Source organism: Tamandua tetradactyla, chromosome 6 (assembly GCF_023851605.1).
Source record: "Tamandua tetradactyla isolate mTamTet1 chromosome 6, mTamTet1.pri, whole genome shotgun sequence".
Classification (NCBI taxonomy): Eukaryota; Metazoa; Chordata; class Mammalia; order Pilosa; family Myrmecophagidae; genus Tamandua; species Tamandua tetradactyla.
This window is the reverse complement of record NC_135332.1, coordinates 117,542,063-117,563,536: the sequence shown is the minus strand read 5'-3', so window position 1 is coordinate 117,563,536 and position 21,474 is coordinate 117,542,063. Positions and strand designations below refer to the sequence as shown.

The following is a 21,474-nucleotide window of genomic DNA, read 5'->3' as shown; positions in this document are numbered from 1 at the left end:
TTAGATTCAGTTGTCAGCTTGGCCAGGTGAGCGTACCTAGTCTCGTTGCTGTGGACATAAGTCAATGGTATGTGAACCTCGTCTGTTGCCGATTTACATCTGCAGTTGGCTAGGAGGCGGGCCTACTGCAATGAAGGACATTTGACTTAATTAGCTGGTGCTTAAATGAGAGACTGCAACATAGCACAGCCCAAGCAGCTCAGCCTTCCTCATCTCAGCACTCGCAGCTCAGTCCAGGCCTTTGGAGTTGCAGAAAGAAGTCACCCTGGGGAAAGTTGTTGGAACCCAGGGGCCTGGAGAAAGACCAGCAGAGACCATCCTGTGCCTTCCACGTAAGAAAGAACCTCGGTGGAAAGTTGGCTGCCTTTCCTCTGAAGAACTAACAAAATAAATCCCCTTTTATTAAAAGCCAATCCATCTCTGGTGGGTTGCATTCTGGCAGCTAGCAAACTAGAACACCTATGTAATGAGACTCCAATAAAAACTGACACCGAAGCTCATGTGAGCTTCCCTGGTAGGCAGTACATGGTCTGTATTGTCACATACCAATACCAACAGGGTAATGCATTCTGACTCCCCAGGAGGAGGCAATGTAAGCCTCACGTTTGGATCTCGCACTAGATTCTGTCCTATGTCTCTTCCTTTGACTGATTTGAATCTTTTCCTGTAATAAACCATAACCATGAATATAATTAATTTCAAAGAGTTCTATGAGTCCTTCTAGTGAAGTTTTGGACCTGATGGTAGTTTTTTTTTTAAATAAACATTTTTATTGACAAATCTTCACACACATACAGTCCGAACATGGTGTATGATCAGTGGCTTACAATATCATCACATAGTTGTGTATTCATCCCCATGATAATTTTTAGAACATTTTCATCACTCCACAAAAAGAAATTAAAAGAAAAATCTCATACATCCCCTACTACTTACCCCTTTCTCTCTTTGATTGCTAGTATTTCAATCTGCCCAATTTATTTTACTCCTTATACCTCTGTGCCAGTTTGAAAGGATTTGTGTACCCTAGAAAGCCATGTTTTAATCCCAATCAATCTTGTGGGAGCAACAGTTTCTTCTAATCCCTATTCAGTACTATATGTTGGAAACGTGATTGGGTTGTCTCCATGGAGAAGTGACTCAATCAATTGTGGGTATTAAACTTGATTGGATAGAGATGTGTCTCCACCCATTCTATGTGGGCCTTGATTAGTTTACTGGAGTCCTATAAAAGAGAAGACATTTTGGAGAGAGTTCCTTTTGAGAACCAGGAGAGAGCCACAGAACCTCTACAGAGTGACGAGCGACCACGGAGTCCACCAGCTGGCGACCTTTGGAGATGAAGAAGGAGGATGCCACCTTCTTCATCATGAAATAAGCCAGGAGAGAAAGCTAGCAGACAGTCATTATGTTCACCATGTGCCCTTCCAGCTGAGAGAGAAATGCTGAACCAAGCATCTCATCCCAGGATTTCTGTCCCGCTTTGCCAGGGAGATTTATACCCCTGGGAGTTATGTCTCACATAGTGGGAAGGTCAGTGAGCTCACCTGCTGATTGGCTTAGAGAGGCCACATCTGAGCAACAGCAGAGGTTTGCTGGAGGGGACTCTTAGTATAATTATAAGTAGGCTTAGCCTATTCTTTGCAGGAATAAGTTTCATAGGAATAAGGACTCATAAGTCTCAAGATCAAGGACTCAGCCTATTGATTTAGTTGTCCCCACTGCTTATGAGGATATCAGAAATTCTCCAAATGGGGAAGCTGAATGTTTTTGGACCTGAGGGTAGTTTGGGGAACCCCTTCAAACATGCAGTTGGCATCAGAAGTGTGATCAGTTTGGGGGTACATGCCCTCATACTTCAGTTTGGCTAACCCTGGATACAAATATTTTATTTTAAATAAATTCTAAGGAGACTTATATGTGGATTTCCACGTCACTCAGTTGATTTTGTGTACTAATGCTCTATATTTTGGGCAATTGACTGGTGATTTGAGCTAAAAATCAATTTCCCCTTGGATAATTATGGCTTTTAGAAAGTCAGTTTCATATGGGGCTTACCAAAGATTTAAAATCAGTAATAGCAAAAAGTTATAGCTGAGACAAAGTTTTCAATTAACTTTAATGGTCTGAATCAAAGGGGGTGAAATTTCTGACTATCTCAGAGTCATTTCCAAAAACGTAATCCCATGCATTTATTCCAAAAACATTTACAATGCACCCACTTGTTATTGGATGCTGGGAATACAAAGATGAATGAGACATAGAACCTGCTCTTAGACAGTGTACAGTTTGGCAGGGGGAGATAGGCTTGGAAACAGTTCTAAAATATCTATAATATCAAAGAAGAGAGCACCAAGAGGAGAGGACTTGCCTGCTTAAAAGTGTTAGAGAGTGAGTGCCTTTCAGGGAGGTGATTTTTGAATGACATTGCCTAGTAAAGAATTTGATCTCCCAAGAGTACTGACATTTGTCCGGGTGCCTGGGGACAGATAACATCTAAATATTTGGAATTTCCTGTTATGGAAGCATCTTCTGTTATTCGTGGAGGACCTAACTGATAGTTTATGCTAAGGAGATGACTTAGGGTGTCCTTGTGGGGGTGGGGCACACCAGAAAGACCAACCATCTGATTAGGGGAAGGCGGGGGCTGAGCCACATTCCAGCCCATTCTCAAGGAAGGGAAGGGCAGCTGGAGATTGAGTTCAGCCAGGTGGGCATTGACTCAATCAATCATGGCTAAGTAATAAAACTCCAATAAAAACTCCAATAATACCCACCAATGTGCTAGGAGGGTGACGTATCCTGATTCCACTGGGAGAGGACAGAGAAGGTTACATTTGGGGACCCTCCAAGACTTCACCCTGTGCTTCTTGTTGGTATCTTTTTTGCAATTGTAAAACTGTAATTGGAGGTATATTACTTTCCTGAGCATTGTGAGTTGTTCCAGTTGGTAAGAAGTGTGAATATCCTGGGACTCTGGAACTGGTGCTTGAGGTAAAGATGGTATTGTGAATACTGTGACCTTACCCTAGGGAGTCTGACCTAACTTCAGGTAGTGTCAGAATTGCATCAATTGATGTTAGAAGTTAACGCAGGCATAAAGGATGATTTGTTCATCAAGTATGGGAAGATGGGATAGCAGGTTAAAAAGGCCCAGGAGTGGAAGGTTCATCCCTTGGTATGAGTGCTGTGAAGTGCATATATTTATTCAAAACATTCACCAAATATTTGAATGTCGACTAGGTACCAGGCTTGAGCAGCCAGAAGTCATTCATCAGGAACCACTGCATATTTAGGGAAGATGCAACATGCTGAGTTTGCTTGAAGAAACTGGCAGAGGTGAAAGGAGAGAAAAGTACATAGGACAGAATTCTAGGTGGAATCATTAGATAGCTGATACCTATTGAGTATGTGCTAGGCTCTGTTTAAATTAATGTGTTAATATGTAACATTTAAAAACATATTATCACCACCTGGGGGGTGCAACGGTGGCTCAGTGGCAGAATTCTCGCCCACAATGCCAAGGACCGGGTTTCCATTCCCACAGCCTGCCCACGGGAACAAAACAAAACAAACAAATAAAAAAAGTATTATCACATTCAGTCTCTTCTTGAGCAAAAGAGGAATCAGACCCTGAGTAAGTAACATGTCCAAGATCCTTCAGCTAACTAATGGGTAACCAGCCCTGGCTATCTGAATCTGGTACTCGTGCTTTTAACTACACTATTTTGTCTCCCTAGGTGTAGATATGAGAATTACTGGTTTTAGATAATGACTGATCACAGGCCTGGTAGACATTTCTCAGGCAAAGACGCGGTACTGGAAGGGAACCCCAGCAACAATTATGCAAACAGAGAAATTTGTGAAAACACACCCATTTATTTACTTCACTGTCATTATTTTTGGTACTGTTTCTTAAAGTGCTGAGCTTCTTTAAGCTTGACTGGGTTGAAGTTATCTGGACATAACTAACCAGGAGGCACCAAGAAGTCATTCCAATTTTCTGGCAAGCCTGTCTCAAAAATATAGGATCTAGGGCACTGTTTCAAGATGGTCCTCGTGTTTGATACCAATAATTTCTTTTTCATGTGATCAAATACGAGTTGTTTTGGTTGGCGACAATGTTTGGCCACGCTTCCGATCTTGGATCACGAATCATTAGTGCTCTCCGGGCCAGACGATTTAAATAAACCCCTCCCCCTCCCCCTTTCCCCACCCCTCTTCGGTCTGGAAAGGTGCAGGATCCGCTAAACCGTGCGGCGCACAGCGGCGGCCGGAGCAGACGCGGGATGGTCGCGCGGCGCGTGCAGAGCCGAGGGGGCCAGCTAGAGAGCCCGGGAAAGGTACGAGTAGGGATTCAGCTCGGCAGGAGAGGTCAGTTTGGCGGGGGAGGGGGTGTCCGAGTGCAGATGTGGGAAGGGCTACCCAGAACTACCATTTGAAGCCGAGGGGGCGGTAGGCGGGCCGGGGACCAGGACACTACGTAAGGGCGCGCTCCCCACGCGCTGGCTCGCCCTCGTCCGGCCTTCTTCCTCAAGCCTCCGTGAACGGCCTTCGCCCCGGCGCCCACTCCACCCGGCTGCATCGCAGCGCCTGCAGCGGCCGGCCTCTGCTGCTGGGGGCCCGGCGGCCGCCAGGGGGCGGGCGCGGCGCCACAAACAATGGCCGCGCTCGGCCGCAGGCGCCCGGCAGGCGGAACGAGGTAGGGCCGTGCCCGGGCGCGCGACGCAGGTCCGCGGAGGGCCGGGAGCGCGCGCGGGAGCGGCTGCGCAGGCGGGGGTGCGCGGCGCGGGCCCGGGAGGGCGCGGCGGGAGCCGAGGGGAGGCGGTCGGAGGCGGGGGGCGGGGAGGCGGAGGGGTGGAAGCCGGCGGCGGCGGCGGCGGCGGCGGCCGAGCGGGGCCAGTTGTCTGTAGTGTTTGCCAATGTTGGAGCCGTCTGCAAAGTGTCCTTGGCAAGAAGGTAAAAACCCTGGTTGGGGGCGCTCGGGAGGCGCCGACTTCCGCCCTGGTGGCGGAGGTGGCAGAAGGCTTCGGGGAACCCTGCAGGTCCCCAGCGCTGGCGAACCCCGAAAAGAGGGCCCCTTCGCGGCCTCCTCCCCCGGGCCTTCCCTCCCCCCTCTTCGGGCTGTCTCCGAAGAGGGGGGAGGGAAGGAGAATGGCGGGGAGCGATGCAAAGGGGAGGGGAGGGGTCCGCAGGAGAGAAGGCTGATGAACTGGGGGGGGGGGCCGGTAGGGGCGCGTGTGTGGAGAGGGTGGGACGGCACAGGTGTCCCGAGGGGAGGAGCCGGGAGAAGGGCGAGGAGGCGGGCCCAAGAGGGGGTCGCCGGGGGTGGGGGGCAGGAACCCGACCGAGGGCGCAGGAAGGTGGGGGTCTTCGGGCCGGGGTAGGCACGGCCGGAAGAGAGGCCGGCGAGTGAGGCGGCGGTGTGGGGGAGTGAGGGGGAAGGTCCCTGCGCAGCTTCCCTGCGGGGAGGGGATGGACGGAGGCTCTGCAGGGATTGGGCCGGGGGAGTTGGACTAGGACTCGCGGGGCCAGGGCGCGCCAGGGGGGCGGTGATGGCTATTTCTGTATAATGGGCAAGTGGTGAAGACGTAATTCGCCGAAATGGGGAAAGTAGGTGGGGCCGAGGGGACAAAATGTATCCTATGACGGGCAACTCCTGCTGTGGCTCTTATGAATTACTGCCCCGATGGCTTTGCTTAAAGGGGTTGTTGGCAGTTAGTGACCTTGCCGGGGCGAAGGGAGTTGGGCACAGACAAAAATCAGTTACAGACTCCACTATGTGAGGGGAGGGACTCCAGGCTCTCCTGGGGAGAGCCGGAGATTGTGATGGGGGGGGCGTTCTGTCTTGTCCGGGGAGGAGGGGGCGGGGATAATGGTCTTGGGCTTCTGGAAGTACCTGGAAATATGTGCATAAATTGTCGTTTGTGAGTAATTTTCAAAAGGGTCCATACTTGCAGTGACGCCCCCTCCCTATAAGGATTAAGAACTTCTTGTATAGAGAAGGACCATCCAGTTAGGGGAATTTACTAAAGAATATTAAAGTGGGTGGATCCAACAAAAGGGATGGAGATGATCCTTTAAAGGAGTTTCAGTGTTAATTGAAAATTTTGGTTATTTAATGTTTGATTTTGCAATTTTGGTGAGCTTCTGCTGAACATTACTTCTCTACTGATGTATCCCTACGTTTCAGGAGCGTATGGAATACTTGAAATGAAAATTGTGATGGGCAGGTAGGATCAGCTTGTAGGAAAAAAGCTTGCAACCAAGAGGCTATTTCTTCCTCCTCCTTGCTTTCTTAGATGATCCAAATACAGTGTCTTGAAATGAGCTACAGTGGAAAAACCTTATTTAATAAAACTATTAAAACCATATTTATTCTCCTCGATTGTTTTGTAATATGGCAAGTTTTTCATTGTTTAGTCTGTCTATATTTTACTGCAAACCAGAGATATCACATATCACTTGAATTGGAGATTTGCTGCATTTTTAACAGGCCTGTATTAAATTTGTGAAGCGGTTATGCTAGCATAACCGACATAGTGTGTACTTTTTTTCTAGTACAGTTTCAACTCAAGTCACCACTGCCACATTTCATTATGCTGAAGTGTAGTTTGAAATTTACTTCTGGAAGTGATCATTAATGTATAAACTAGGGTGCGCATTTCCTCACAAATTACTGTATTTTTCCCTAAAAAACAGTGTTTTGTATTTGTAAAAACATTGCTCTATAATCCAAGTATGTTTTGCTAACTTTACATAGAATGTTACATAATATTTTCGGTTTTAATTTTTTATTTGGAGATGATTTCAAACCTAAAAAATAAATTACAAAAAAAGAATACTGAAGAGTCCGTGTAACCACTCACAGTTAACCTGTTAACATTTTACCCTTTGCTCTCTATCACACAATGTATTTTTTTCTGGACTATTTGAGGGTAAATTACATACTTTGTAGTCCTTTGCTTCTAATATTTCGGCCTGGAAAACCATATAAATTTTACATTGCAGCTTTCTTGACTTGCCTGGAATGAAGTTGTAGAATAGAATGGCTGGTCTGCTTTTCAACTGAGAAGAAGTGTATCAGAAATGTCTTAAATGGTCATCTAACTTTTTAATATATAAACAATACAAAAAGTGAGGCTGAGTCGTTTTCCTTTGTTAGGATCAGGTTCAGCAAGATGCAGTTGTCTTAGTTGTTGGGGTGTATTTTTTTTTTTTTGTGCCTTCTGTTTTTTGCTGTTACTCTTTTTTGTACATTTTAAGTATTGGCTATCTGGTCATATATTGCAAAACTAAATTCTGTGTTAATATTGGACTGCATACTTTGAGCCAAGCACAGTATGATCAAATTATATTTGTGCTTTACCTTTTCTTGGTACTCAGGAAAACATTAGATGAGTGTCTAGAATCCATAGCAATTATAATTTTATTTGTCCATTTATTATTATTTCATTTTGAGTAAGTCTCCAAAGTTCTGTATAGGAAACTTGCTATTCTGTTACCCTAAGAGGTCAAGTCCTTGACTTTGTTACAGGAAAAAATTTTAAGAAGTCAGGTCTTTATTTATGATTTAGGGTATAGTCAAGAGAGGAGGATTTTGAACTAGACAGGCTTGGGTTTGAATCCTAGCTATGTGATTGTGGTCAAGGAGCCCAAACTCTAGAAATATAGAGATAATACGTACATCCCAATGTGAGTTAATGTAAAAGATGGCACCTAGCATATAAAATTGGTGTTGGGTAAATACTGGTTTTGGTTTTCACTTGCTTTGTGGTATATAGTGTTTTTCACTGAATACGTTATAGAGTGAGACTTCTATATACTTAGAATCTTTCATAGGCTCTTAGGAGTTATTCACGTTTGTATTGTTAAATTTTCCTTACATAAAAGCAGGGCTTTTACTGTTAAAAAGAAATTAAAATGGGGCGGTGGGATAGTGGCTCAGTGGCAGAATTCTCGCCAGGTTTGCTTCCTGGTGCCTACCCGTGTAAAAAAAAAAGAAATTAAATTGAAAAATATTTTTTAAGCTTTCTTTTTTAAAGACGCCATTAATTTTAGTGCTTTAGTAGTTCACAGTCTAAGAATGGGGATAGTAAATTTTTTTACTTTTCATGTTATCAAAAACATTGTGAGAATTGCATATCAATTGTGGGATGTCAGTATAAAAAGTCTAGACACTAATAATGCAGTTTTATAAAGCAGTATTTAATTTTTGAGGTTTGTATAGATTTTAATTATATACAGTTTTCATTTTATGAAGTGAATATAATGTAATTCATAATAAAAACAGTGGGTAATAGCAGTACATTTCAGATATAGGTTGGATCTTTAACTCTTCATGAGCAGCAGATCTTCTCCAGTTTTTGTGCTTTTGCTCTATAAACGACCCATTTCATTTAGTGGCTTGTTGGAACCTGGAACTACAGGTCCTAATGTGCCTTACTGGCTATCACTGGAGAGCATTTTTGGGACATGCGAATCGGTTTCCCTAAAAGTACTTAGCTGTAATTGGAATGAATTGTAGCTGGAATTTTTTTTGAGAGAGGGGTGGGGAGGAGGGAGAAGTGGATTTTATGAAGCCATATGTAGTATCAAACTGCTCTATATTTCTATATGCCTTGATAGTTTATCAAATTGTTTAAAATATAGGAGCATAGGCTGGACAGGTCTTTAAAGAATTGAGGTCTTAAAGACACTGTGGGCATCCTGAATTGCCCATAGTATAATGTGAATTGTAATTTTTATGTTGATGTAAATCTGATTTAATTTGGAAAGGAATAATTTCACAATGTTTTCCAGTTACTTCTTAATTTGTGCAGATCTTTGGTTTATAATTGAAGGAAAGGCTTATAGAATATTTAAAATTTTACAGTCAGTTTTAAGTGAATAAGTACTCTTATTTTTATTCTATAAAACCACCTTTTGTGTATCAGAAGATATAGAAACTTTAAAAAATGTTTCCCTATGTATTATTGTGTCTACCTGGTGGAATCTGTCATTGGTGTTACTAAACATTGAAGAAGCCCACACAGGTCTACACATAAGCATCTGTAACTTTTAAAGGCTTGTATTAAACAAAAACAAAATGGGATTCTCAGAGTTGGTTAGTACTTAATATATAATGTTGTATTCTAAAAAGTAAGGCACACTAAATCGCTAAGATGCTTTTAGTGGTATATTCACGTTAGTTTTCAAATGAATTATTTTCAGCTAGAAGAAGAAAATTGGTTGGATCTGTATTTTTAATTATACCTAGTGTATGTTAGCACCATTTGTGTATGGTTCCTTTTTTTTTTTTTAACATTTTGAAATGTAAAATGTAACATATAAACAAAGAAAAGAAAGAAAAAACAATTTTCAAAGTACGTTTTAACAAGTATAGTCACAGAGCAGATTTCAGAGTTTGTTATGGGTTACGATTCCACTATTTCAGATTTTTCCCTCTAGCTTCTCCAACACTGGAGGCTAAAAGAAGTATCAGTATAGTAATTCAGCAGTTATACTCATGTGTTAAATCCTGTTTTCTCTGTTATAATGTCTTCTCCTTTGATCTGTCTCCCAATCTATAGGGATCTTTGGACAATGATCTAACTTTTTCATGTTGGTAAGGAGTGTTGACGGTACGGGATAGTGGAATTTAATTAGTTGATAATCTTGGAGAAACTGGTCCCTCTGGTCCTCAGGATTTAGCTGGCCTAGGAGGTTATAGGTTTCTGGAAAGTAGTCTTATTATGTGAAACTTTTGTAGAGTCACAGATAAAGCCCTAGGTGTTCTTCAGAGTTGACAGGAATGGTTTTGGTTGGCGTTTGGCAAATCCTGCTAATTAGTGGTATCTAGCTGAAGCTAGTGTTAGGAGTAGCCTCCAAATTAGCCACTTGACTCTGTTGAACTCTCTTAGCCACTGATACCTTATTTTGTTTCATTTCTTTCCCCCCTTTTGGTTAGGAAGGTATTGTTGATCTCATGGTTCCAGGGGCAGGGAGGCTCTCACTCCTGGATGTTATATCCCACGTAGTGGAAAGGGTTATGATTTTCCTTCCAGAATTGGGTTTAGAGAGAGGCCACATCTGAGCAACAGAAGGGGTTCTGTGGAAGTAACTCTTAGGCATAACCATAGATAAGCTTGGCTTCTCCTCTCCAACAGAAATAGGCTTCACAAGAGCAAGCCTCAAGATCAAGGGCTTGGCCTATTAACTTGGGAGTTTCTAATATTTGAGACAGAATCAGGACTTTCCCGGTGGGAAAGTTTAATAGTTCCATATTTTTTCTCCTGTCCCTCAAGGGACTTTGCCAATACTTTTTAATTATCTGCTCAACGTACTCTGGGATATATCTGGGTATTATATTAAGCTATACAGAATCACAAGCCCTCATTTGTATCTTGGGCTCCCTATGTTCAGGTTGTTTAAGTGAACTATCCAGACTGGTTGAGTTAGATTATTTGCTGTAGAAAATTTAGGTTTTGGACAAAATAAACCTCTCTTCCTTTGGTCTCATACAGTAGGTGAAGTTCTAAAATACTGAGAATGTCATCTTTACCTCTGTATTCTGATTTATCTTAGTCCGGAACCAGTTGGCTTCATTGTTATCTCTAATTGAAGCCCAATCTTGATTTTAGTTTAACAGCTGTTGTATGTGGCAAGGCTGACTTTCAGAGCTGCAGAACTCAAACTCTGAGTCTTGCATGTCACAGAGGTTCTCAGAGTTCCAGGGAAATACCAGTGTATATACATACAACTCAGTGAAAGTACATTTACAACTGGCGGCTAAGTGTGGCTGTTATAAGAGCTTACAATCTATGCTCCAATCTTCTTATAAGTATTTTCTGAAAGAGTCCATAGCATATTTGTTTTTTTGTTTCTGGCTTATTTTGCACAACACATTGCTTCAAGGTTCACTCAGTTTGTTGCATACCTCATGACGACCTTCCTGTTTATAGATGCACATTATTTCATCATATATATATATATATATATGTATATATATATATATATATAATATCACAGTTCACCTTTTGGCTTCTCAATCATTGTACCCTTTGGCCTCCTCCATACATTAGGTGTCATGGATAAATGTCCAAAATAAACAAACCATGTCTTAACAGTGTCCTCACTTGGTTGTACAATCAGGAGCATTCTCAATTTTAGATACTTTTCATTGGTCCAGAGAGGCAAAGAACTGATGAACACAGCCTCACCCAATATCAGATCAACACTTCCCCTGATCTTTTGTTTTTCCACCTCCTCCCCCAGTTGTTTACAGTACCCTAGTATTGCTGTGGTATTGTTGATATCTTTCTGTTAACTGTTGGTCATAGCATGCAATTTTAGTTTTCCCCTATACCATTCTACAGTTGACTCTTTGTACATGATCAACTCTTTGAACTTATTCATGTGAGAGCTTATTTATAATTGTATTGTTTATTGGTAGGATACATGGCACTATACATCCCCTTGAAATTATGTTCACCTTCAATATGGCACTGTTACTTGTAACTCCACTAATTAGTTACTGTTACTTCTATCCATAAGGCTACTCTTTTTTTTCCTTTTAACTTTTTTTATTGTATAATATAACATATATACAAAGGAAAGAAAGAAAAAAGCAACAGTTTTCAAAGCTCTCTTCACCAGGTAGTTACAGAACAGATCCCAGTCTTTTTCATGGGCTACCATACCATAAAGCGTTACCCTTTTTGATGACTTCATTTTAAAATTAAAAATGTAAATGTTTAGATTTCATAATTTCCCACTTTTGAATTCTGTTACTCATTTGCTCATTTTGTCTAATGAATTTAGTTTTTTTGCCTATCTGTACATGGTCATTAGTATCTAAAACACCATAGAAATTTAGAATTTTAGAGTTGAACAGAACTGTGTTAGTTACCTGTTGCTACATAGCAAATACCCCAGAATTTAAAAAGAACAAACATTATCTCACAATTTCTGTGGGTTAGAAATCTGGGTGCTTAGCTGGGTGCCTTTGGTTAAAGGTCTTTCATGAGATTGCAGTGAATTATCATCTAGGACTCCATTCTCATCTGAAAGATTAACTGGGGGGAAAGATGAGCTTTCAAACTCATTCACATGACTGTTGGCAAAATTCAGTTCTTTGTAGGCTTTTAGGTATAGGGCCTCTGTTTTTTTGCTGGCAGTTGGTGGCTTCCCTTAGTTCTTTGCCATGTGGGCCTCTCCAGAGGCTCATCATATGGCAGCTGGCTTCCCTCCCAGCAAGTGGTGAGAGAGTAAGAGCAGGTGAACACCCAAGATGGAAGTTAGTCTTTTTATTATTTCATTACTTAATCCTGGAAGTAGTATCCCATTATTTCTGTATTCTATTTTTTACAGTTTGCCTACCACAAAGATCTTAGTCTGTGTTACATTAATTGGGGAAAAAAAGAAAGATACACAGACATTTGAACAAGGTTCAAGATAATTTTCTGAAGAGTTTAGGAAAAAAAAATTCACTGGTACTTGGGCCTTAGGCTTTTTCTCCAACAATGTTCTGTTCTCATAGGAAATATGAAAACAATTATGAGAAATAAAAATGGATACGTTTTCTAAGGACCTGATTGTAAGAAAGCTAGTAAATGCTTTCAAAGTCATTTTGAATTAACCCAGTTTATCATCTTGAAAAAATGATAGCCCTCCTAATTTGTTCATTTATATGTATCACAAGAACCTTTACTTCTAAGGGAAAATTCAATATGAAAATTCTTTTAGGGCATAAAAATTTTTACCCAAGTGATAAATGCATGTAATTTGTTGTTTGGATTAGCCTTTTTGTTGTATATCATGACTGTGTTGTTTTGTAGATAATTTTCTTGAGGGGCCTGTACATAATTTGTGTTTTGTGTTTACTCTTTCTGTTACAAAAACCCATGATTTATGTATTATTTTTGAAATTTGGGCTTTGCCCTTCTTTGGCATCTATATCTAAGTTAAGTTTAGAAGAGATTTACCAAATGAAAAGAAATACAAATTTCCCAGTGTACCAACATATGTGTTGGGATGTGAGATGATGGTATATATATATTTTTTTGGTAAAAATTCATGTGCAGTTTTAATGTACATGTTACTTTTTTTATAATAATAATAAACCACAAACTTAGAAGAAAAAAGAGATTGAATTCAGCTAGGCAATTTATGTAGTCTTTTCTGTATCACCTAAGAGAATACTTGTGCTACATCTTCTCTAGGTTTAATTTATCTTACAGAGCATGGAACACAAAGCTGCTCTTAAACTTTACTTGAGCAAGGGGGTTATACATTAAAAATAAATTATGAAGTGGTTTTTTTTTTTATGACTTCTCTTTTGCTAAGATTGTCATAAAGCTCTGGAGCTAGAAGGAACTTTGTTCCGGTTAGATCTGCACTGTCCAATATGCTGGTCACTAGCTGCATGTGGTCATTTAATTAAGATGAAATTTAAGGTTTACTTTCTTGCTTGCACTAGCCATATTTCAAGTGCTCAGTAAGCTACTTGGAGTCAGTGGCAATCAGATTGGACAGTGCAGATATAGAACATTTTCCTCATAGAAAATTCTAAGCTGTTCTAGAAATTTCAGTTTTATATTTGGATATGATCAAGGGCATGTGTTTAAAATGCTTAACATAGGGGTCACTGACTAAGTTGATCTTTATTTTTTCGTTTTCATTTTTCAGTTTTTGGAGCCGTGAGGGATACAGCAATTTGGTCAATATTGTCTTAACATGCTTCAGATAAATCAGGTGAGTTTGTATTAAGGCGTGTCATACTTATTATGTGCTTTGGTCATAAAAAATTGCAGAACATTTTAACTAGGCTTTTTCATTAATGTAATATGACCATCGTTCTTTTAGAACACTTACACTCTATAATTCATCATAGGAGACCTAGCAGGGAAGGTTGTTTTAAGAATTATATAGTCCTGAAAATTGATAACTCCAGGTTTCTATGTTTCTTTCAATATCATATCCCTGAAGGACTTGTTGATATGTTTAGAATTCTTTCAAGAGTTTTATAGGACACTGAACGAGGCTAAGAGGAAGAGCTCTGTTAAATGAAATACATCATATAATTCCTTACACTTATGGAATGAAGTATTTTTCTTAGATTTTGGCATTTCTCCAAGAAGTTCCTAGATTTAATTTTACCCTTTATGAACAAATGGGGCATTGTATTATAATTATAATGTTAGAAAATACTTTATTTTATTCCTTTTGATTGCTAATCAAGAGAGAAGTAATTAAAATTTTTTTTCTGTAATTTGAGGAAGTATTCCTCCTTCCCTCTCCTTCAATCCTGCTCACCTTGCCTAAGAAATCTCCTTCCGTTCCTGTGTATTACACACCATCGATAAGCCAGTAACTTCTAAGTTTATCCCTTGTTTAGACCGCTTTTTCTAAGTTCTAGACTCACGTAGCGCTTAACTTGATCTCTTAAATTGGATGTCTTTTTATATCTCAGACTTAATGTGTGCCCAGGGAACAGTATAAATGCTTCAGTTACACTGAACTGCTGCAGTTTCTAGATTGGGGCAGAGCCATTCTAGCTTTAGGGGCTTTGCACAGGAGGTGACCTTTCCCTGGACCTCTTCTTCCTTCTGTGCGTGACTTACTTCTCTGGAAACCCTTTTTTTGACTCTCAGGCCTAATATTTGCTCTCATAGTCCCTTTTATTTAATGACATTTTGACATTCACAGTTATATTCAAATATACGATTATTTGTTCAGTGTCTCTCTCTAGTAGACTGTATGTTTCTTGAAGGCAGTGACTTGGTTTGCTTATTGACTCATATCCTGGGGGCCTAGTAAAATTCTTGTATATTGTTGGGAAATACTTGTTAAAATGAGTGAATGAATGGTGGTACTAGGGTTGTTACTGAAGCAAGGAGATTGCCATGCTTTTCAGCAATAATCATATAATTTGTTGTCAGTTTTGGTATTATGTGATGCTTGCTTTACACACATGCCATTAACATAAAATCTCTCCCTTAATCCAAAGTTGTTCTTTGATTTTTGTCTTGTACTAGAAAATATTCTTGCCTAACAAATCTTACATTCATCAAAGTTATTACTATATAGGCTTTAAAGCAATCTTTAAACTATTATGCTTTGTGCTTCCTGTACCTTTCTGCTGCTATAAAGTCCAATTGAAAGCATTAAAGGCTCTTTGTGAGACATGACTTGCAAACTGTGATGTTAGTGTGAAGTTGCTGCTAAATGACATTGTATGGATACCTGCCACCAATTATATATGTACACCTAGAATAATTTGTTTCATATTTTGCTATAGGTAGATAGAAGTGATCATTCATTTTATGCTACATTCTCTGGAAACTATAGTTTGTGGATTTGTCCTAATGAGGATTTAGTTGTGTTACAGGCCATGTTGAGTCATAGGCAGGGTCCTGCATGGCCAGAAGCAATTCCCTGAGCTTTGGCTGGAAATTGTACACAGCGCCTATATATATATATATATATCTATACACTCTGCTTGTAGTAGTATGCATTCCCAGGGTCACATATTGAGTTCCTCTTGTTACTTATGTTAAGTTTCATCCCCCCAAGTTTTTAGGTCTGATGGGAAAGCTAACATAATTTAGAATATTAGAAGCTGTAGAGAAGAATTTCTCTCTTAAGCTCCAAACTTACTTTTTTAGGTTTTAGATTGACAATTTTTAAACTTAGTGATTTTTTTTTTTTTTGTATGGGCAGGCACCGGAAATTGAACCTTAGTCTCCAGCATTGCAGGCGAGACCTCTGCCTGCTGAGCCACCATTGCCTGCCCTATTAGTGATTAAGTTTTTTTTTTTTTCAGGCTGATTACTTTCCCATGAGGAATGAGGGTTCTCAAGATAAAAGTGAAAAGGAATGATAATGTTATATAAGTTGTCCCTTATCTGGAAACAGTTGAGATTTTTCCTATGTTGGGTCTCTAGCATGGCAGGCAAGACCTCTGCCTGCTGAGCCACTGTGGCCCACCCTATTAGTGATTTTTAAGTTTTTTTTTTTTCATACTGATTACTTTCCCATGAGGAATGAGGGTTCTCAAGATAAAAGTGAAAAGGAATGATAATGTTATTTAAGTTGTCCCTTATCTGGAAACAGTTGAGATTTTTACTATGTGATTTTCAACACTGTTTTTAAGATTAGTAGTATAGTTTTATTTGGGAAGTCTTGTTTTGTTTTCTTAAAATGTCTAAATTTCTTTTTCAGTTAAAAAAAAAAAGCCAGAATTTCCAGTACTAACAGATTTTTCCAGATGTGTCCTAGAATTAATTTAAAATGACTCTGCTATTGAATACCAATTTATTTGAAAGTTTATGTATTACCTCTGCCTGATGTTAATATTACTATGAAACACGGAAATATTTCATGTTCTGTTTTGATAGTGAACTTGAGTTGTGATCCTCATTTTTGCTTTTGTTTTTAAGAATATCTGTTGTTATCCATGTACAACCCATGCTTATTATAGAAAAATTAGGTGGTGTAGACAAGCAAAAGGAAAAGAAAAATAAAAAATAATTCAACTATTCTTTTACAGAGATAATCACTGCTAACATTTTGGGGTGTATACTTCTAGATTTTTTTCTATGCAGGTGTGTTTTTATGCAAATATATGTTATTTAAAACACAGATTATACAGTACATAATATTCTGAAATGACTTAATCCATAGTTTGAAATTGCTAAAATTTATTTAACCAACCTCTTATTGTTGGATAGATTTTTATATTATAGCTAATGTCACTATGAATATTCTTGTTTACATACATCTATGCTCCTTTTCCCTATTTTTTTGTTAAAATCAATTACTAGAAATGGAAATACTGGTCAAACAGGTATGTAAATTTTAAAGATATTTGATGAATAGATACCAAGAATAACAAATGATATCTACCAGAATTATATAAGAATGCCCAATTCCTTATTTCCTTGACACATTTTCAGTTTTTGCCAATCTGTCTGACAAAAAGTGGGATTTTAATTTCCATTTCTATGATTTGTTTAATATTTGTTATTTTGTTTGTGTTTTCCTTTTTGTGAATTGCTTATATGTGTCTTCTGTCATCCTTGCCTTTTTATTTATGAATAAAATTATTTGGATTATATCTCTTGAATTTTCTGAGCTATTACTTCTAATCATTAGTTAAGTGTTTTCGTTCATTATTCAACAAGTAACAGGCACCTCCTAGTTCCAGGGTACTGTACTAGGCAGGATTTGAGTATATTGTTGGGTCTTTCTCCCTGATGATTAATTATAAGACCTTAGGGAAAGGCAGCTCATTCTAACATTAAGCTGTAGTAGATATAAATTAAGACTGGTGTGCTTTGAAATAATATTTTATAGTGGGTGACTAAAATAGGGTCATGTTTTTGGGGTTAGCTAGTGAGGCAGACTTTATAGGTCAGTGTGCTGTAAAAGATAAGTGAAGTCTATATTAGACACCTAGAGCATTGGGAAAACCTAGCAGCAGGGAACTTACAGAGGTCTAAGTAATCTGGTTGTTTCTTTTAGAGAGGTTTGGTAATAGATGTTGGGAACACAGAAGCTTAGAGGAAGCTTTAAGGCCTGAATGAAATGGAACAAAGACAACAGATGAGGACAAAACAGAATTTCAGTGCCAGAGCAATAGGACAACTCCCATATGCAAGAGGGAAGGTGTTGAAGGAAGAATAAAGTTGTACCAAGATGTTATATTGTAAAGTGTAAAGCCGGAGTATGATCATTAAGAACAAAGACTTAAAGTTTAAGGGAGAATGATACTATCTCCTGGGTTTATTGTGATGAGTAATTGAGATAGCAAAGGCAAAATGTATAGCACTTGTCCTGGTAGTTTTGCTACTCCTATTACTATTACTATTAAGTTTGTTCCTATTGCTGCCTGGCTTCAGAGATTTTTGGGAAAGAAGGGAGACACTTAGGTAGGTTATTAAGGTATTTGTCTAGGGGAACAAACCACTTGACCATTTTCTCGAGTCCAAGTTGGCTTCAGTTCTCTCCTTCTCTTTCTTGCCATAGGCATCAGAAACACCATTATTTTCTCTTGAAAGCTTCTGCTACTTACACTTAGTTATTTTTTTTCTCTAAGCTTGGCCGTGGAGTAAGAGCTACAGTTTTCCCATCTCCTTCCTTGTAGCTGTAAACTACAGTCTACAGTTAGGGGATAAGAAAAATAGTGAGCATAAGAAGGGTAGAAGGTATATATAAGAAGAACGTTTGATATTTGCCATGAAGGCGTAATAGGAAATAGATTTACTGTTTGCTATCCAAGATGATGCCAGTGATCTCCCTTCTTGGTATTTACACACCTGTGTAAGGGGACCTGTGTTTCCCTTCCATATGTATCAGGGTTGGACTATGTAACCAATAGAATGTGGTAGAAATGATGGATCATTGTTTTAAAACTTTTTAGTTTGAAACACTTTCAAACTTAGAGGACAGTTACAAAAATAATGCAAACTCCATATAGAGAACTCCAACAAACCCTTATCCTCCCAGAAATCCATATCTACCAATTTTAACATTTTGCTACATTTGTTGTGTCATTCCATCCTCTATCAATCAGTCTCTCTATTTATTAATCCCATTTTATAAACATTTTGAGTTTAGATTGTATACATGCTCCTTGAACCCTTAATACTGACATATACGTTTTCTAAGAACAAGGATATTCAGTTAGATATTCACCTTAACTGTAGTTATCAAGTTTAAGAAATTTAGTATTAGTTAATTAAGCTTGTAGTCTGTATTCCAATTTTTTCATATGCCCCAATAATGTCCTTTTTTTGGTATGCTGTTGTGGGGTCACATTTCATTACCATTTGTTGAATTTTTGTTTGTTTGTTTGTTTGTTTTCTTTGTTTTTCTTGTTTGTTGTTTTTGGGGGAGATGCATGGACCAGAAATCAAATCCAGGTCTCCCACATGGCAGGCGAGAATTCTACCACTGAACTACCCTTGTGCCCACTCCCCAAATTTCCTTTTTAGCCTTTTGTCCTCCCTTATTAGGCCCTGTCCAGGGTTACATATTGCATTTCCCATTGTTTTTTTGGTTGCTCTCTCTTTTTTTAATTGTGGTTGGATCATTTTTGAGTCAGGTTAAGAAAAACATTGTAGCTTCTGCCTGCCCCTGCCACACTGTCTGCTTGCCCACCATGGGAGAAGTTAGCTGTCATGTGGTGAGTAATTCAGTGTTGAGGCCCGTTTAGTAAGAAATTGAGGCTTCCTGCCAGCAACCAGTGTTCTAGTTTGTAAGCTGCCAGAATGCAATATACCAGAAACAGAATGGTTTTTAAAAAGAGGGAATTTATTAAGTTGCAAGTTTATATGTTCTAAGGCCATGAAAATGTCCAGATTAAAGCAAGGCTATAAAAGTGTCCAATCTAAGGCATCCAAGGAAAGATAACCTTGGTCCAGGAAGTCCAGTGATATTCAGAGTTTCTCTCTCAACTGGAAAGGCACATGGCAAACATGGCGATGTTTGGTAACTTTCTCTACAGGCTTCTTGTTTTATGAAGCTCCCCTGGAGGCATTTTTCTTCTCCATCTCCAAATATCTTTCACTGCCTGGGCTCTAAAGCTTTTTCCAAAATGGTTGCCTCTTAAAAGGCTCAAGTAAGCAATCCCACCTTGAATGGGTGGAGACCCATCTCAATGGAAAGTATCTAACTATAAGTTACCACCCATAGTTGGGTGGGGTCACATCTCCATGGAAGCAATCAAAAAGCTCTCGCCCAGCAATACTGAATGAGAATTAAAGAACTTGGCTTTTCTGGGGTTCACAGCAGATTGAAACTGACACAGCCAACAAGAAAGTGAGATCTCCAGCCAATAGCATGCGAGTGAGCCTTCTTGAAGGCATATCTTTCAGCCTTAGTTAAGCTTTTACTCCTAGACTTCTGCCCACCTTATGAGAGACCGTAAGCTAGAACCATCCAGGTAAGCCATTCCCTGTTTGCTGAACCTCAGAAACTGTGTGAAGTAATAAATGCTTATTAAGCCACTAAGTTGGGAGTAATTTGTTACACAGCAGTAACTCACCTTTCCTCTTTAAATAACTCAAAAACATATAAAATATGTAAAGAATACTTTTCAGACACTGCTGGACCTTGAATCTCTAAATGAATGGGGACAAATGAGATAAACCCTTTGACTGTGCCCATTTACAGTAAAGCCTGGAGGTGGCAGTACAAAGGCTGTAGTACAGGAGGGAGGAACTGAAACTAAACCCAGCAGTCTTGATGTGTTAGGAGACAAAAGACAGAGATTTTGGAAAGCTGAGGCACTTATAGTTCCAGGGCAGAGTACCAGAAAATCAGCGAGCTAAGATAAAGTGTAAGTGAGCATGTGTTCTGGAGATCTGTAGAGGGTTTGCAAGTATTTGGTTGGATTCTGATATGCACATGCATAACAGGAAACTACCCAGTGCCAAAGAAAGAACTGGGAAGTAATAGCTAAACAGCTTCCGAAGTTCAAACAAGTCTGGATATAGTTTGTGTTCCTACCAGCCAGAGTATAGAGACCTTGTAATACATGAAGCATTGGGCAGAGTCTTCAGAAGACTTCACCTGATTCCAGTAACTTCACTGTGTCCCAGGGCAAAGTCCAAAATTATTTAAAGGAATACAACCCAACAGTGTAAAATTCCCAGTAAAAAAAAAAAAAGTAAAACTGTGACCTCACTTACCATAATGGTTAGAGAGCTATACAGAAGATCAATAAGAAAATAGAGATCTTAAACAATGCTATAAACCATTTAGACCTAATAGTCATATACAAAACACTCTGCTCAATAACTGCAAAATACACATTCTGCATAAGTACACATTGGAACATTCTTTAGGACATAGCATTTGTTAGGTTATAAAATAAGTCTTAATAAATTTAAAAAGTTAGAAATCATGCACTGTCTTTTATGTGGCTACAATGGACTGAGGCTAGAGATCAACAACAAGAAAACTGGAAAATTCACAAATATGTGGAACTTAAACAAACAGTGGGTCAAAGAAGAATAACAAGAAACATTAGAAAATATGTAGAGACAAATGAAAATGAAAATACAACATACCAAAACATGTGGGATGCAATGAAGCATTAATTAAAGGGAAATTTATAGTAGTAATGCTTACATTGAAGAACAAGAAACATCTTAAATCAATAAACTAGTTTTACACCATAAGGAATGAGAAAAAGAAGAGCAAATTAAATCCAAAGCTAGCAGAAGGAAGGAAATAAGGATTAGAGCTAAGGTAAATTAAATAGAAAATAGGAAAAGAATAGAATCAGTGTTATGAAGAGATGTTTCTTTGAAAAGATCAACAGAATTTGTAAACTTTTAGCTAGGGAAAGAAAAAAGAAGAGACAAATAATTAAAATCAGAAATGAAAATGGAGACATTACCATTGCTTTTACAGAAGTAAAAAAGAATTGTAAGAGAATACCATGAAGAATTGTATACCAAAAATTTAGATAACTTAGATGAAATA

At 39.0% G+C, this 21,474-nt stretch overlaps 1 protein-coding gene across 14 annotated transcripts in view; it reads left to right on the top strand.

The window, feature by feature from the left end:
- Positions 1-4,210: 4,210 nt before the first annotated feature.
- STAU2 (staufen double-stranded RNA binding protein 2) overlaps positions 4,211-21,474 on the top strand; it is a 363,048-nt gene continuing 345,784 nt past the window's right edge. For 3 of the 14 annotated variants that reach the window (XM_077167011.1, XM_077167012.1, XM_077167010.1), the window contains exons 1-2: positions 4,863-4,959; positions 13,669-13,734. Coding sequence is in view for 5 of the 14 variants with exons in the window: in XM_077167004.1 (XP_077023119.1) it covers positions 13,717-13,734 (18 nt within the window). In the remaining 9 variants the exon portion in view is untranslated. Of the gene's footprint in view, positions 4,375-4,634; positions 4,703-4,849; positions 4,960-5,590; positions 5,614-13,668; positions 13,735-21,474 lie in introns of those variants that run through there. The other 11 variants (XM_077167014.1, XM_077167013.1, XM_077167004.1 and 8 more) reach the window with 10 other exon arrangements.